We start from the raw sequence: 17,804 nt of genomic DNA, 5'->3' as shown, positions 1-17,804 counted from the left end.
TCAGTCAGATGAGGTTGATTCTGCCAGGTTTCACCACCCACCGAAGAACCAATCACAGGAGCAATCTCACCACCGACGCGGCTTGGCGATGCTTGTTCCTGGGGCGGTGAGCATTCGGTATGGCATCCCTGAATAGGGTGATGGAAATCTGGTAGCTGTTATGGTGTGATGTCGTGGCGGAGGAGATGCAAAGCAATTCACATGGAGCACTGGAATGAAGCTCGTGTCTGGCGGTAAAGGGGATTTTTATACCTCCCGGTCTTGGCATTGGTGCGAGGCTGAGCTATTCTTCATCCTTCGTTCTTCAATGATTCCTTTCGCTTAGCCGTCATCCAGTCGCCTAACGGCTTCCAGATGGCCAGTTTCTCTGCTGGGGTCAGTGTAGCCGCTAGCCCACTGGTAGAGGTGGCCACGAATGTCCTTGCCCCAGGCCACGCCAGGTGTCCATCTTCCCAGATCCTCCCCAATTGCAACTCCTCGTCTTGCCATCCCCAGTGGAAACTTGGATCATTGAACTTCTTCTGCCCTTTCTTAGCCATCCAGATGGCTTCCCAAATGCCTTTTCCGACTATGACCACGGCCTCGGGTTTGTAGAATGCAATCTTTTTATCGAGGGTGACAGCACCCTCCTCCATCTCTTGTTTACTCAAACCATCCCCACTCCTGGTAGGCCGAACGCATATATTCGTATTGCCAATCTGGTAAAGGTCCATCAAATCCCTCGTCTCGGATGGGAGGTGCTTCTTGGGGGTAATGCCAGACGTATGAAGGAGGTGCCAGAACCGATTGGAGGGATGGGCGTATGCATGGCCGGTTGCGGCTGTCATGAGCCCCGGGTTGAGGCCGATGCATACCAGAGTCAGGCCAGGCCGTAGACTGTCCACCAGGTTGTTGATGGGATTGTATGGATCGTTGGATGCTCGCTCTTTGGTCGTGCTCCTTCGCTTTTTCAGCCTGGGTGCTGTGGATAGTGCATCAGGCGTCGAGGGGTCGGATCTCCGACCATCTTCCTCCTCTTCCACGGTACTCTTGTCGTCTGCCTCAGTCTGGTCATGTCGCAGCGTCCGAGACCGTTTTCTCGGCGACGGAGAAGCACTCTGCGCCTTGGAGAGAACAAGTGCACGTGGACTCGCAAGTCTTGGGGAGCGTCGTGTTGCATCTGCTTTTTTCAGCGGGGAATATTTGAACTGCTCCATCCGAGCCTTGAAAGTGCTGTCTGCAAACTTAGCATTTGAAGGTTCCAGTGACAGTGGCTCTCATACTCTGCTCCACGCCAGCAGCATCCAACCCAGTCTCGTCTGGTTGAGGTGCCATGTTCATGGTGCCTTGCAGTTCCCCTGCAATACGCAGATTTGGTGCAGCATATTGGACTTTTGCTCCCCGACAAGTCTGGGCCCCGGTGGGAATTGGAGCCTAGTCTGCTTCTTGAGGTGGCAATGGCTTGGTTTGTGATACCACGATGCCAGCTTGTTGTGTGACAGCCACAACACCTCAGGAGCCCAAGGGGACATCTCGCCAGAATAACCTTCTCATACCACGCTTACTGATTTGGGGCCGATAATCTCGCTGCTCGAAGATACACCACAGCTATCTGCACGATCTGATGTATCGCATCCCTCAGTCATGTCACGTCGAACAGGATCGAATTTCGATCGATCTTTGATATAAAACCCTAAAACTGCTGCTTGGTAGGGCACCCATTGTGTGGATAGGCTCTCTACAGCCCTAGAAGCTCTACGACGATCCTGAGGTGACTCTTCAGGGTGGCCTCGAACAAAGCTTCCAAATTCATGACCTTGTCGCTGTCGCCAAACACATACATCTCCGTGGCACTTATCAGTCTTGCCCGAATCCTTTCGACCAACAGCTGTCGGTCTATAATTTGACGTGGACAGCCTTGCACTGTGTCATGTCACGCAACTCCTCAAAGCAATCGTCCCGTCCAATTCCAGATTGCTTGTATCCACCGAATGGCATGCTGAAAAAATGTGTCCCGACTGTGTTTACCCAGACAGTTCCGGCCTCGATACGACGTACCGCGGTCTGCATAGTCTTGATATCAGACGTGAACACCGCACCTGTCAGACCATAGTCGACAGCATTGACGTCTTTGAACAGCTGCTCCTCGTCGGTCCACTTCAGAATCGATACGATAGGCCCGAACACCTCTTCGTTGGCGATGCGCATGCTCTGAGTGACTTCTGCAAATATGGTGGGTTCGACAAAGTAGCCGCCTTGCGTGTCGGTGCTGTCAGGGACTTTACCACCAAGTACAAGACGGGCACCATCCTTCTTGCCGATATCGACGTATCTTAACACACGATCCTGTGCGGCCTGGCTCACTAGTGCCCCCATTGTTGTCTTTGGGTCGATAGGGTTTCCCGGGCGGAACTTGGTGGCAATTTTGTCACGGACTTGGTCCAGAATCTTGTCATGGAGTGATTCGTGCAGGAAAACCCTTGAGGTCGAGCCACAAGATTGGCCGCACCAGCCGAAATTCATTCCTGCGATGATAGCGTCTACTAAGCGGTCATGATCTGCGTCGGGATATGCGATCAGGGCATTCTTCCCGCCGAGTTCAAACGACGTTAGTTTCAACGTGTCTGCTGCTGCTTTCTGGATCGCTTTACCCGTAGGGACACTACCGATAAGCGTGACCTTACTGACAAGCCGGTGTGTTGAGAGAGTCTTTCCGCAGTCGAGGCCGCCAGCTAAGATATTCAGGACGCCGGGGGGGAAGACACCCTCCAGGAGTTCAGCCAGACGGAGCGCCGAGAGAGGTGCTTGCTCTGGGGCCTTAATCACCACTGTATTTCCCATGGCAAGAGGCGCCGCGAGGCGATTGGCAGCAAACATCAGTGGATGGTTGGAAGCCACAATGCGTGTGACCACCCCCAATGGCTCACGGATGGTGTAGTTGAAGGTTGAATCGTCGAGATGAGTGGTCTCGCCTTGGACGGCTGGGATGAGACCTGCGAACATATCCACCGTGTCGGCTGCTGAAAGTGCGTCACCTCGCATCATCACCACTGGATTGCCAGTGTTGAAAGCATCGAGGAGGGCCAGCTCATCTGCGTGTGCACGCAGGATGTCGGCCACCTTCCTGAGCTTCTTGCCTCGTTCCAACGACGGCACTGCTCTCCAGGCGGGAAATGCTGCGTGTGCCGCCTCTATGGCCGCAGTGGTGTCTTTCTCACCAGCGAAGGCGACTTTCCTGATGACTTTCCCGTCACCGGGACTGAATATCTCCCGGTGATCGCCATCCTGCGGCTCGTGCCATGAGCCGCCATAGAACAAGCCCCAGTGCTTGGGGAGAGATGCTTCGACGTTGGGAAGTGACATAGTGAGGAGGAGAGCACTGTGCTGGTGTCGTAAGTTGACTTGGACAGTTGATACTTGCTCCCTTTTTTCGAGTCTCAAGCCGTCTTCGTGCAGGCCTTTATCGTCAGACTCTCATATGGCCGATCTAATGCTGTGTTGTCAGCAAGCCAGAAATCTGACTACAGTTTCTCACACGTCTGCCCCGTTTTCTCAGTTGTCGTACAGGCAGCCTTATCCGAGTCCGGCTCAAATCAGTAGGGCGTCCATCATGTTTCGTCAGATAGGGTCCACGTACGGCAGAGGCTGTTGTCGAGACCGAATCTGCTCAGGCAGTCCTTTGGATCTCACCAGTGAGCCTTTCCATTTTATATTCAGAGCCGGAAGAGGGGTAGGGAAGCTGGCGACCGATGTGCCCCCGGATCGACGAGGGGGAAGGCGACGCGGGGATGCGGAGACGGAGACGGAGACGCGGCCGCCCATAATAGCGTCTTGAACGACGCTTCCATGTGAGAATGAAGCAATAAACCCCCTTTTCCAGTGCCGTCCTCAGAGATATTGTCCTCTCTACAAGCAGATCGTTGTGCTGTCAGCCCCTTTGGCGCTCTCAAAAATCAAGTTTCGGATGGAGTCTGAGCGGTTCTCCATCGACACATCGATGTGTCAGGCTTAGAGCCACTCACAACCACCAGCAGTCACGAAGAGGACCAGGATATCCCATGCCACCGGCAAGGTTCGATGTATCTGCAGACGAGAACACCCAACCCGATAAAATCGCCCCATGGACTCCAGAATCGTGTTCGACTCAGGAGGAGGCAGTGAGCGCGCCACATCAACCACCAGCCCCCAGCCCTGTCTCGGGCGTTTTCTATCATCAATGGACATAGCGTGAGTGACTGACAAGAAGCTAGAGGCGGGAAGGTTTCACCATCATATTGCCCCTAAAGAGCCAAAAAGTTCCTGTCAGTTGCTCTCCCTCAACCAGCGAGGCTGAAGTTAAACTGTGTGGTTGCCTTGTGCCGATTACAGCTTCTCGCCTGGCCCCTATCCAATCAATAGGCCAGAACGCCATGGCCAAGGCTATCCATCTCGTGTTGAGCTGTCCGCTCTCCTGAAGCATACGGGACAAGCGGGAGACCTTCAGAGGACTTTTTTTCTTTCGTCGAAGGTAGGTTCTTTCTCCTGACGACGCCGATGACGGGCTCTGCACCGTTGAGTTTCAGCCTCTGCCGTCTCGAAGTTGGCGTGCCACGAAGCTGTTGCTGTTGTATGGCTGGATTTCTTGAACTGCCTCCCCCTTCTGAAGAGAAGAGTCAGGCGGTCCTGCGACTTCCATCACCGGCGTGGGCTGCCGGCTGGAGATCAAACCCGTGAGGTTGATAGTGCGACGTTTCCCACCCCAGAGAGATACATCTACTATTGCCCATTGTCAGTTTACTGGTTGGCAGAGACCACAGTCAGTCACCCTTCACGCACATTTAATTTATGACAAGGCAGACTCAGACAGAGAGATGGAGGTTGAGGTTTTAGTCAGGAAGAAAAAGGAGGAGAGGGATGTTGCTGCTACTGGCTATGAGGACATCTGCTTCGAGGTATAAATACCCACGAAGACGCCGTCGAGGAAAGAGGACCATACGCAACGAACGAAAAGGTAAACAGAATCAGGAATTCACAAGAAACACCAAAGACTCACTCGACTCCCGATCCATCACTTCATTCATTCATTCTTCCCGCACATACATATACCTTTCGCGCCTCCTCTTGACCTCAACGACATGCCTGCGATCAAGTCCACCTTCCTCGCCATGCTGGCAGTCTCGGCCGCGGTGGCTGTGGCCCTCCCCTCGCCGCAGACAGCGACAGACGACGCTCCCGACGCTGTGTCATTGCACTTGGAAGTCCAGTGCGGGTGCTGGAACCTGTGCACGCTGGAAGCCCTGGGGGATGCTTCGATTACAGGCTGTGACTCTACTTGTGGTAAGTCATGCACCACCCATCTTTAGGAGAAACACCCCGTTCCTCTTTCTTCAGAGGCACGGTCGCCTCTATGGGGAATATCAGGATGGTGCAACATGCCGCCTGAGTGTCTCTCTGATCTTCCTGCGCAACAACGACAGGGCTAACATAGGGCTTTCCTTCTCATTAGATCCGCAGTTCCTTTGCGAGACTATTGATGCGCAGACCGGGGGCCCGACCACCATCGTTGCCGCCACCGCTACGCCTGCGGCTTCGGCTTCGGCTTCGGACAATTCCAAGCGGGACGGTTCTCACGGCGGCATGTTACCACCGCCATTCAACCCGTTCGGGCCGGGCGGCGAGTTCGAGACGATGGGAGAGGACTCCCAACCGACCAAGGTCAAAGGCAAGGCCAAACGTGCCCTCAACCTTCGTCCGCCCCCTGTGCCCACGATCCCCAGCGACCCTCCGTTTCCAGGGTATCTGGTTAAGGTCAAACGCACCCCCGAGCGGCCCATCAAGCCCTGGCCGGCGTGCGAGCCCGGCGAGGCAAACTGCCCTCCGGTATTCGAGCTGGGGACCCGCGAAGCCCCATCCACGGGGGAACGGCCTGTCGACGCTTCCATCATCAACCCCTGCCCACAAGGCGTCGTCTGTGAGGCGGCCGTGGTGGGCAAACGCGACCCAGAGCCCCTTCCGCCCATCAATCCCTTCCCCTGCCCTCACGGACCTGACTGCCCTCCACCTCCGATCGGCGACGCATGGAAGCGCAGCGCTGCAGAGCCCAGCATTCCCGTTCGCACGCCTACCGGCAGCAATCCATGCCCGCCGGATTCTTCTTTGTCCTGCGACCCCCCCATCCTCACTGGGGGGTTGTTGCCCTCCTCGGCGACGACGAAGGAGGAGAAACGCGACCCCAAGCCGCAGACGCCTGAGTTTCCGGACCTGGACGACACGGGACGGTATCCGAAGCACAAGATCCCGCGGGGGCCGCTGGCTGGTGACGGCGCGGGCGGCTTCGAGAAGCGCAGGATCAATTGGGACTTGACCATCAAGGGCACGTGTAATGGGGGTGGCTGTGGTGGGGAGGTGAGCGTGACCATTCACTTCTGATGGCGGAGATGGGAGAGGATAGGACGCCGCGAGGACAGAATTTGTCACTCTCGTGGGCAATGTTGGTGAGAGGCGTTTGTATTTGTCTCCCAGTGTCAGGGACCCTCGTGTCAGGAAGTGCGTGAAACGGATATAGCAAGGAAGCACAGTGTGAGAATGTTGATGCTAGGAGATGATAGATTGGAAGAGAGACGAGGCTGGGGGCCATGAGTTGACGTGGTAGCTGGTCTATCGCATCAGATTAAGCAAGACACAACATCCTTTAGACAACCCTCTCGAATACCGAGCACAGCTTCACACAATGGACAGACAGGTTTGATTGAACCGTGTCAAATGTATTCGTCTCTTCGGCCCTTGGGCTCTTCGTCGCTAACCAGGCCACATACATATTTTGAACGATACGTACCAACGCCGCACCTCTACCTATCTGTCGATATTTCCGGCCTACCCGAACTCTCTTTACCTCTTACAAACAGCTGTTCACACCAGACGCCTGTGTATGAGAGACCTCTCCTCCCTTCCCTCTATGCCCTTGCACCCCGAGGCCTCAGAACCGAGGCAGGGCCTTTCCACACTCCACATTCGTAGCCGTCAAGACTCGAGTTCGCAGCTGCGGTACCGCGAGCCTGGAGATCGGGTCAGTGGACAAGAGGAGAAGACACCTCCCACCGCTGCCTCCATCAAGCACTTTCCCCACAAAGGCCGAGAAGCCAATCAATCTCCGAGGTGTGTAATCAAACGAACAACGTGGTCCGGGAAAGTTCGAAAATGAACGTGGTCGTCGCGGACAACAGCTGTGTTGTTGTTGTTGATTGTTTATGTTCCTGTCATGGTTCGGAAATTTTGACGCGGAACCGTTGTATACCACGTAAAACCTACCTCCTCGTGCGTGCGTGCGGGTGTTTCGAGGGGACTTGAGTTTCTTTTCTTTTTCCAGTTTTCCTCGTGCTCCATCCACGCTCTTTTTTTAATATATCTCGGCTATCAATAGCCTATGGCACAACAATGTCATCAATTCAGGTACCCTCGTACGTACAGTACGTACAGTACGCAGAGTTTCTCTGTATGTACGTAAACACACAAGAGGTCCACATACTCGAACGAGAAGGAGGCGGATAACTACTCCGAGAACCATCACAATAATGATGTGGAGAGTCAACAGCAAGGAAATGCAAATATGCACAGACATACCCTAGTAGTGCCTGATGGCACTTTGCTCACTACTGAGTTTCGGACTCGGGACTCGGGATACAGCGTCGAGAGTATATGGAGAGTAGCAGTAATTAGTAGCAGTAGCAGCAGTAGTTAATCTCCAGGCGAACAATCCTTCCTTGGCTTCCCATTTCTTTCTTCCAAGGAAATGCAGCATGCAATCTTCACGCCACACAATCCGGTTCGATCCGTCGTTGAGATAGATGCTCCACGTTCCGCGCTCCAGCACCTCACCAGATCAGAGCCATGGTGTATTTGCCGAGAGCACCGTTCTCGTACTCGGCAGATTGCGTGCGAACACGAGTGAGTGGGCAGGGAGTGGACCAGGCGAGGTAGGGATGTATGTGCAATGTATTGTAGGTATTCCGGAGGCAGGATAGCGAGAAACCCGGGTGTTTGGTGTTTTGGACGAACTGCTTGGCCGTGCCCTTTTTCTTCCCCAGCTTTCGTGCCGCAGAAGCCGAGTACGAGAGGCCCATGTAGGTAATCTGCGGACGTCCTGCAATCTTGCCCAGGGCGGGACGGGGGGGAGGGGGGAAGGGCGCTTAACTCTCGTAACGACGACGAGCCTCAGATGGTTCGCGTCCACTTGACTCACTCGTTATCATTATTATTATTACCTCGTACTCACTCCTCCTCCTTCTGGTGGTTCTCACAAGGTTCTCGGTATGGGTCCTGGAGCAAGGGTTGGTACTGTACGGTAGCTTCAAGTGCCAGGTACGGGTACCAGCTAGAGAATGCTCGGTCGCAATGCCGTTCATGATTGACTCCCAGACGGTGCGACGAGAGAAGAATATGGAAGATTGATCGACTCGGGTGGTATCCGCAGTGAGCTTGTTCTCCCACCCCCCCCCCCCCCAATGTATCCAATCCTCATGAGACATGGTGAGAGACTGACTGGGCCAGCAGGGCTCCCGATTGGCACGGGAGAGGAAGACGCAATCATCATATATTTGGTGATTACTCGGCTGACGACGAACGTGACGCACATCCTCGCGTCTAATTCAAGGGCGTGAGCCGGACTCCTTCGCTCCCTCGCTCGCTCGTTCGTCAGCGGAGCGGACAAACAAACTAATTAAGTAACGCGAGACTACGCAGCACAAGGGAGATGAGGGAGAGAGAAGCGAAGAGATCCTACTGATCCGAGTATAGTGCAGGCCGCACTGGGTCCCGTCTCCGCCCAGGTCCTCTTCATCTCAGGGGCTCATGTAGGCAGTACCCAGTACGTGCTTACCCCTGGCACTAAATCTCCCAGAAACCGTTGGCGCACCCGTTGGTCGTTGAGCTAGCGAGGCAAGCAACTGGTGCGAAAAAAAAGCTTTGGAACGGTGACGATCACTTTCGTAGCCGAAACGAGGCACACGAGCAAACAAAAGGTACCAAAAGCAAAAAAAGAGGCGGATGGATCGAACGATGGATGTATTGTATTAGACTGTAAGGCCACAGGTTCGGGGGGTATATTTGTCCAATCTACTAAGCGATCAGAAAATGATGCGTACACACATGATGATTGGATGCAATGGGCATCTCTTTCACGCCATTCCATATGCTGTCAACAAGGCCGGCTTTCCCAGGACCACTGATTCTCTCTCTCGCGTTATGTGCTGCGGACTCTGCTTTTCCAAATGACATTTTGTATTGCGCACTATATTCCCCATGAAACAGATGCTAGAACTCAAGGAAAAAAAGGAAACTCATTACAAGAATATTTGCTTCAAAAACATATCACAGAGCAAAAGCGACCGCGAGAAGACCAAGTGCGAAGGTGCCTGACGACACCATCACCGACGATGCCGCACCGGTAAAGGATGATGTAGACACATTGCTGGTGGTGCTGGCACCCTCGTTCTGCACCTGGGTGCCCGAGGTGCTGTTGCCAGGGTAGGTGCTGGTGCCTGAGCCAGGGCAGACCTTACCAACGTCCGATGGGACGGTGGGGAATGCATCAATGGCATCGAGAATGGCGACGGCCATACCACCCGAGAAGTGAGACTGGACGTGGCAGTGGAGAAGCCAAGCACCGGGAGTGTTGACCTGGTAGCGGAAGACCATCCAGGTGTTGTTGCCCTCAGCGGGAATGCTGGTGAAGCCGTCAACGTAAGGAGGGTTGACCAAGTTGAAGGGGTAGCCGGCAGTGATGGCATCAGCCACGTTGGTGAAGTTGAAGTCGCCCACACCGGCGCCAATCATGTAGAACTTGTTGGCGTGCTTGTGGATAGGATGCGGCTCAGCCACGGGGCCTTGCACCTTGATGATCAAGTCAACCCATTGGTTGTCCTTGGTTTCCAAGATCAGGTCGCTGGTGGGAATGCTGGAGGGGCTCTGGAACAGAAGAGGCGGGGTGTCATCATCGCTGGTCATGTTGTAGGAGTCGGTGCCAGAGAGAGTCCAGGCCCAGGCCTCGGTCGGCTGAACAGGAGACTTCTGGATGTCCAGGATGAAACTGACATCAGCGCTGGGAGCCGGGGTGTTGGCGGGGAAAGGTGCGGCAAGAGCGTTGTTCAGGGGCACGATGGCAGTGGTATTCTGACCGCCATAGTTCATGACGGACACTCCCGAGGGGGTGTTGCCACCACCCTGGTACGACAAAACACCGAAGCCGGAGATGACCTGGTTAATACCCTCGTTGGCAACGCGGATGGTGTAGTCACCCGGGGTCTGGTCCAGCTTGACGAAGAACGAGACGCGGTCACCGTTGCTGAGACCGAATTGGTCGACGACCTGAGGAACAATGTAGTTACCGTTGATCTCATACACGTACAGCTTGTGGCTGTCAATGGTGATTTTGACCAAAGCCACACCAGCAGGGCTGATGAAGGTCATGGCAGCCCAGCCGTTGGAGGGGTTGACCGAGTAGGTGAAGTTCGAGCCACCGTATCCAATGCAGGTGTCGTAGGCATCAGCGGGCAGGGCGGCAAGGTTCTGGAGAGCCAAGTACTGGCCACCTTGGATCGCAGCATTGTTGGGAGGAACGCAGCCCTTGGCAGTCAGAGAGGTGCCGTTGAGAACCAGGGGTTCCTGAGGGGCAGCATCAGCAGTGAGGTCGGCAATGGACGGGCAGTACTGCGAGCCGAAACCGTTCAACGTGATGGAGTCACTGCAGGCCCAGTCGACGTTGGCGGTCTGTTCGACCTCGAAGAACTCGTTGAAGGTGTATCGGTTCCAGTCGGTAACAAAGACAGGCTCGACAGCCAGCGCAGCTGCGGTCATGGCATCCACATCGGACTGCGTGCTGCTGATTTGGCTGAAGGGCGTCTCGGCATCATCCGCGGGAGCAATGATGATGGCCCCGTAGAGACCGTCCATCATCTGTCCCTTGTAATGGGCATGGTAGAAGTAGTTGCCAGACTCGACTGCAGTCCATTGGTACATGTAGCTTGTTCCGGGCTGGATGGAGTATTGGCTGACACCGGGCACACCGTCTGCCCAGGGGGTACCGTTTTGGCGAATACCATGGAAATGGATGCCCGTAGCATTGGGCATGTTGTTGTGGACGACAAAGTCGACGCAGTCCCCGACCTTCATCTTCAATGGAGGACCGGGGAGAGAGCCGTTGGTGAGGATGGCATTGCGGGAGATGCCTTTGCTGGGGTCGGTCGGAGCCCAAGTCAGGTCAATAGTGAATGGAATGCATTTGGACGAGGATGCGCAGATGGAGCTGCTGGAACCGCCGTCGGCGGCGACTGTTTGGATCGAAGAAACGAGTGTGAGGGCGGCGACAGCCTTGAGGAGGCGTGCGAACGCCATTATTACGTATAGACAAGAGAGCAAACGAAAGACGGACTGAGGCTGGACAACTGTGTAGGACGAGGGGGTTAGTAGAGACAAAGAGGACAAGCGAAGCCCAAGGGAAAAAGATCAAGTCTTATGAATGAACAAGCCATCGCAAGCACCACCAAGCAAAAAAATCCACCACCATGGCTGATTTCCCCGAGGTGGATGCAGATTGGAAGGACCAGCCTGCCAGCCATCCTGGAACAAATACGGCCTCGCCAAAGTTTGGGTGTTTTGGGGGGCGCAAGAGCCTCCTGGTGCCTCTTCAGCCATGGACGCTTACCGGATTGACGATAGCTGGATCCTCCCTATCCACTCGGATGGATTCTGATCAGCCTCTCCCCAATTATCAACAAACTTCCTCCAGCCTCAGGCGCTATTGGGCGTTGACAGCATCAGTGCTAGAGTAAGATGTCAGCTTCGGCGACTGCCTCTCGGAGAATCAATGTGCATCATGCATTGCATACACGAGCGGACATTGCAGTAGCTGTCACCGTGTCGGTCGTCCAGAGGTCTGGCACCCGTCAACGACGCCATCAGGCGAGCTCATTTGGCTGAGATTGCGGACAGGGAGCACCCAACCCGGCCGTGGCCTGTCAGTTGGCGGCGGCAGGGATCCAGCCAGGCTTATGCACGAAAGAGGAGATCGTTTGGGAGGGCCACATCAATCAGATGCGACCGTGTGATCCATGCGCGGTGGCTGAACCCCAGCTGCCACACGGCCGCAGGGTCCCCACAACCCCCAGATGCCAGTGGCCCTGCGATTTGGTTTGTGCCCTGTTACGTGACGGAGGCCGTATTCAGAAGCAGCGGCTCCACCCTCCACTCGGGCTAGAGGGGGACCATGTTCTCTTAGCGCCGTTAAGCATCGGGGGCTAGAAGCTGGGTTATCTTCAGCTTGCTGCTGCGCCCGCCCCTCCCAACTTGGGACGGTTTGTGGGTTTTCTCTTTTTTTGTGTTGGTCTTGGGCCCGTGCTAGCCGAGTCCAACTGTTCTGGAGGTCCGTCCGGCTGAGGTGACAGACAGGCCACTTGCCAGGAACTCTAGGAATACAACTCGTGAGCCGTGGACTGACGAACCTGTCCGAAGATGTCCCGATTCAGGAATGCCTAACGCTCGAAGGAAGAACGCACGGATTTGATTGGGCCCCATCCCTGGAATCCCTCAGGAGTCTGTTGACTTAATCCCTTAAAACAGGTGGCCAGGGAGGGACAACCTGTTCTTGGAACTGGAACTGGAACTGGAACTGTTCCAAAAGAACTTGCATGCAGCAGGGCATTGGGCCAAGTCAGGTACAGCCGTGCCCGGACCGCTCTAGGTTGGGTGTGGGTGGATTGGCATCGCAGCGCTGGGCCACTAGACACCCAGCGAGCATGTGAGAAGACAAGACCTAAAAATAATCCCATCCGGTTAGTGTAGGTATTGGCTTCATGCGTGAGAAAATATGGATTCTTCGTACCTATGGTAGGAACAAAAACAAGGCAGCCCGGAGTCGCGGGAAGTACCTACCCATGAGGCAAAAGAACAGCCGAGAAGCAGGAAAAGAAGGTTTTGAAAAACCTTTTTGGCCTTGTCGGTTCAGTGGCCCAGGGACCACTGACTCACTGGGCCAACCATTCCACTTTGAACTCTAGATTGAGACAAACAGACGAACAGACCCTCTCGGTCGCGTTGTTGGTGTTGTGGCCATGACTCTTTCTAGCTTGCAGCGTGTGATCATCGTGATGCAGAGATACGAGTTCACGTTCGGACGTTATGAGTGCGTCGACGATGCAAGAACGGTGAGGGAGGCTGGGATGCAGGGAGGAGGAGGAGGTCGGGGGGCGATTATTGGAAGGAGGCTGGGGGATCGAAGGGACGAAATGACTGTGATGACAGCCGTGGCTTGATGATAGGCGGTGCGATAGACGGCGATGGCTTGCGGAAAATCGTTGGTTTCTCACACGTGGATGCAGTGGATGAGGAGGTTGAGGAGGTTGAGGAGGAGGAGGTTCTGGAGCTTCTGGTGGTTTCAGAACGAGCCACCAATGCTTGTGGGTTGCTTGGTGCCTGCCGCCAATAATGCCACCCATGGCGCCTGTGCAGTTACGTCAGTCTTCCTCGTTTGGGGCTCTGGGTACCCGTAAGGAACTCTACGGAGGTCATACTCTTAAGGACCCCCTCTTAGGGACTCCGCACTCCGAGCCCAGCCCAAACATTCACTCGTGACTGCGTACCGAGTACCTAGTGGTAGTAGGTGTCTAGGTAAGGGACATACGTATGATACTCGTAGGGCCTAGCGGGTGAGCCGGAGAGGGGATGAGATATTCGTCTGCATGCTGCGGTCACTGGCACGCCTACCAACGAGTACTTGCTACTCGCTACACAAGAGACTGCCTGCCTGCCCACGCTGTGTACCACCATATGAGAGAATTCTTTTCATGTTCCCTTCCATACTTCCGCACTTCCATTGTCATTCACACATTCATTCATTCACTCCATTCATCGGTATAATACGACGTACACATACTCACATCCTTCCCTTGGCTTCTTCTCCCGTACTTCCTATAATTAGGCCACTTACGTACTGCGTCCTTCGATACCTTCCCTTATGGTCATGTTGAGACCCGTCAACTAAGACCACTCCTTTTGCCTTCCTTTCACCTATCCACTCGCCCTCGTATCTGCCCCTCGAACTATGTTTGCATACCCTTTCTGCAAGGTTATCGTAAAAGGCCAACCATCTTGGGCGGTTTGACTCTTGCGTGATCGACACCTCTTTCGCGCCTCGTTGCGCCCCCTTCGCACCCCGGACCCAATCATCGTTGTCGGCCTTCAACAATCCCCCGTCGGCCATGCCCCCTCGAATCCAGAATCCCATCAGCAGCTTTGCGGTGTGCCTGACCCTCCTAGCCTCGCTCCAATCGCACTCGTCGTCACAATCCTTCCGCGCCTCGGTGTCCGCTGCGGCGGTTGGCCCAGCGGTATCTTCCAATTTTCCTGACCCGGGCCTCGCGTTGGATATCAGCAATGGCTCCGAGACTTGGTACGCCTTCAGTACCCAGACCGGAAAGATCAACATACAGCTTGCCTCTTCACCGGACTTTTCGACCTGGACGCTGCATGAAGGCTACGATGCTCTGCCCACGACGCCAGGTTGGGCCCGTCGGTCTCCTCATGCTGGTGTCTGGGCACCGGACGTGAATCAACGGCCTGATGGATCGTGGGTCATGTACTTTGCGGCCGTAGGGCAAACACATCCAGACAAGCACTGCATTGGTGCTGCAACCTCCCCGAACGTCACCGGGCCTTACACTCCTCTCGACGATCCCATTGTGTGCGATTTGCCTCGAGGCGGCAACATCGATCCAAATCTCTTCATCGATCCCATCAACAACCAGAGTTACTTGGTGTACAAAACAGACGGCAACGCGATTGGACATGGCGGTGCCTGTGGCAATACTGAGGCCCCTGTGGTGCCTACCCCGCTATATCTTCAACTGATGGATCCCCAAGACCTCATCACACCAATCGGCAAGCCTGTCTACTTGTTCTCAAACGCCCACAGTTTCAAAGAAGACGGGCCCAACGTCGAACGGCCATGCATGGTCTACCGTAACTCGACATACTTTCTTTTGTATAACGCCAAGTGTTTCACCAGTCTGCAATATCGTATCGATTATGTCGCCTGCAGGGTTGGCGTCGACACCCATACGGGGGTTTTGGGATGTGACTGGCATGCCCTCAAGACGCAGCAGCAGACGTCCAAGGACCACACGCTGCTCCAAACGGGCGACGTGGTGTCTGGCACGAAACTCTACGCCCCAGGCAGTATGGACGTGAGTCCCGACCAGCGCAGAGTGGTCTTTCACGGTGATGTCAATTTGGACTGGTTCGCGCGTGACCATCCTCGCACCGTCCGCCGGGACCGTGCCATGTTTGCCGGTGAGATCGACTTCTTGCAATCAGATCTTCGTGTCACTCAACTTTTTTGACGGGAGGCCCTAATGGAACCATCAAACGAGAACGTGGACCACGTGAGATGACACGAGATGACTCGAGACAACCTGTAGGATCGATAAGCTTTCAAAGGCCTCCCCAAGGCACGCACTATCATCCCTTGACCGCTTGAGGGAAGCGACCAGTCCTTCCTTTTTCCAATGGATCGGGCTTCCAATCTTCGTTCATCCTTCGCGAGTCGGTTTCATGATTAGAAGATCCAAGAAATCATCCAGGATTGCATTTCCCTTACTACATTCGGTTTCGACACATCTCAACAACCTGCATTTGGATTTTTGGGTCGCAAGGCTCTGAGGCTTCCGAGATCACTCAACTTTGACGATCCTTCCAGACGGTGCCTGAGAGATTCGCTTCCTTTCGCCTCTCTCTCGCTTGGCATCAGCACTTCATGTTTTACACTTTCTCGATCCTCGTTCTTACATAGACCTATGAATGCATCTATCGATCCATAGCGCCAGGAGTCTCGGGTTTTGGAATTCCACATTTGCAAATTGCGAAGCCTATGGGATGTCAGATGTCAGCGCTCCCTCGCTTTCGACCTTGTCCTACATTGTTTGCGAGGTGCGGGACATGACTTATCTGATTCCATTACGTTTGTTAAAAAAAATTTGCAACCGGCAATTGCTTAAGCAGAGCACCGGCAAGGTGCAAGAGTGAGTTGATGAATTTGTACATACAATAGAAAGACTACTGCGTATCAACGGCGTAAGCGCTACAGGTCAGGGATATTCCAGACTTAGAGGAGGACTCAAATAGACACATAGAGTAGACAAAGAATGGAAAGACATAGATTTTTCTAAAGTGGTATATCGGAGCAGTCCGTCAGGGGAATGCCATTATACCTTGTGCATACACGCAATTGGAAGCTGCAGTACTGATAGTATCTGTGGACGCAAAAGGGGGGAAAGGGGAGGGAGGGAGTGAGAGTATGCATGTGTATGTAATGGCCAAAGGAAAAGGGGTCACTTCTGATATATACTGTCTGTAGAGTATGTCCCTCGTACTCGGCCCGGCAGGGGAGGATCCCCTTGATATATGTACAACTAACTACACCTCCAACTGTCATGTGTGGCATGTGGCATGTTGTCATCCCATCATCCTGTACGTCTGTCTGTGGTGGTCGACCTATCATCTATTTTGTGTATGTATGTGTAAGAGTCGTCGTCTAACTAACCTTCAGAGTCTAGCCTTGCTGCTGTGTTCCCTCTGGCCCCCTATCTCTCCTTCTCTCCCAGGACCGAGGGTAGGACAGAGCAGCAGCAGGCGAGATCGAAATTCCCCCCTTTTTTTCACCCTTGACCCTTGGTGACCCTGGTGGCCTGGCCCTGGTGTGGGATGGATCGTGAACCGTTACACGACATCTCGCCGCTGTCCACGACAGAGCGACACCAAGATCTCTCCACTCGCGCAAAGGGGGCCGAGCGAGCGATGGCGCGACCGTTGTGCTCCCAAGTCTTCCCCCTCCTCCTCCATCATCCATGCTTGTGCGACATACTCGTGTGCTTGGTACCGAACTGCCAGTACAATGTCACTGCCGCGCGATGTATCTCGTGCACCACGTTGCCCCTGGTTTTGTGCAACCCCGCGAGATTGGGTCTATGCGGCTTGAGGTCGTTTGTGCGAGGCGGCGGCAGGCAAGACAAGGCAGGGGAGCGAAGAGCACGCCGGGTAAACAGTCCGTCCTTAGTAGTTGGCATGATGACTTGATGTCACCTACCTGTGTGCACGTCAGTCCGAATTAGTTAAGTCAGTTGGATAGGTCAAGTCAATCAATCACTCACTCGTCGGAACAGCCAGGACAGTCCCTGACAGACATCGCGAGTCTGTCCGACACGAGGGCTTCGCTTCCGGGAGAGAGATGTTTCACGTGCAGCCTCGTTCGTTCAGCCTTTCCCGACCTCTTCCTTCGAGGAAACTTCGCACTGCTGCGCTCTGTATACTCTGTATGTGTCGATGTCGCTCGGTAGGTGGAAGGTCCTCCTTTCCAGGGCCTATGAATCACTTGCCAGGGTGCTAGTCTGCCACCCTTTCCGTGTGCTTGTCCAATGGTACGTAGCAGTACCTACCTAGGCGACAAACAGAGCGATATACACGGCCGAAGAGGGGAGTTTGTATTAGGGGTGAACAGACCGAACTGCTGGAAGCAGAGGCTGCCCTTTCTCCCTTCCCCCTCGAATTCTCACGCTTGATGAGCGGAGGAAGAAAGTGGCTCGCTAGATCTGTGGCCCGTTACTGTGTCGATGGCATGATTTCTTGAACCCCTGCTCCTTGCAATTCGTGTGTATCTGGGAATGGACGACACTAGCGCCTCAGGACTTACGCAGACAAAAGAAGACAAACCGACTCGTCGTCTTCCACCGAGTGAATTCATGTCACATGTCGAGGTTGATGGGTTCATGAGACCGCTGATTGGCGGTACGAACGAATAGATT

General features: G+C 54.4%; 5 protein-coding genes across 5 annotated transcripts; 2 read left to right on the top strand and 3 right to left on the bottom strand.

Annotated features, from left to right (window-relative positions):
- Window positions 1-290: 290 nt before the first annotated feature.
- Window positions 291-1,320, bottom strand: AYL99_00392 (hypothetical protein; the record flags this gene model as incomplete). Its single annotated transcript, XM_018831908.1, has 2 exons — window positions 291-1,216; window positions 1,263-1,320. 2 exons carry the CDS (start codon window positions 1,318-1,320, stop codon window positions 291-293), a joined length of 984 nt encoding a protein of 327 aa, XP_018697787.1.
- Window positions 1,321-1,875: 555 nt separating this feature from the next.
- On the bottom strand, window positions 1,876-3,342 carry AYL99_00391 (hypothetical protein; the record flags this gene model as incomplete). The annotated part of the gene is made up of 1 exon (XM_018831907.1): window positions 1,876-3,342. One exon carries the CDS (start codon window positions 3,340-3,342, stop codon window positions 1,876-1,878), a length of 1,467 nt encoding a protein of 488 aa, XP_018697786.1.
- Window positions 3,343-5,093: 1,751 nt separating this feature from the next.
- On the top strand, window positions 5,094-6,387 carry AYL99_00390 (hypothetical protein; the record flags this gene model as incomplete). The annotated part of the gene is made up of 2 exons (XM_018831906.1): window positions 5,094-5,295; window positions 5,465-6,387. The coding sequence occupies 2 exons, from the start codon at window positions 5,094-5,096 to the stop codon at window positions 6,385-6,387; spliced, it is 1,125 nt and encodes a 374-aa protein (XP_018697785.1).
- Window positions 6,388-9,324: 2,937 nt separating this feature from the next.
- Window positions 9,325-11,346, bottom strand: AYL99_00389 (hypothetical protein; the record flags this gene model as incomplete). The annotated part of the gene is made up of 1 exon (XM_018831905.1): window positions 9,325-11,346. One exon carries the CDS (start codon window positions 11,344-11,346, stop codon window positions 9,325-9,327), a length of 2,022 nt encoding a protein of 673 aa, XP_018697784.1.
- Window positions 11,347-14,207: 2,861 nt separating this feature from the next.
- Window positions 14,208-15,347, top strand: AYL99_00388 (hypothetical protein; the record flags this gene model as incomplete). Its single annotated transcript, XM_018831904.1, has 1 exon — window positions 14,208-15,347. The coding sequence occupies one exon, from the start codon at window positions 14,208-14,210 to the stop codon at window positions 15,345-15,347; it is 1,140 nt and encodes a 379-aa protein (XP_018697783.1).
- Window positions 15,348-17,804: the final 2,457 nt, after the last annotated feature.

This window comes from Fonsecaea erecta, assembly GCF_001651985.1.
Source record: "Fonsecaea erecta strain CBS 125763 chromosome Unknown Scaff1, whole genome shotgun sequence".
Classification (NCBI taxonomy): domain Eukaryota; kingdom Fungi; phylum Ascomycota; class Eurotiomycetes; order Chaetothyriales; family Herpotrichiellaceae; genus Fonsecaea; species Fonsecaea erecta.
The sequence above is the reverse complement of the archived record's forward strand: the minus strand, read 5'-3'. Positions and strand labels throughout refer to the sequence as shown.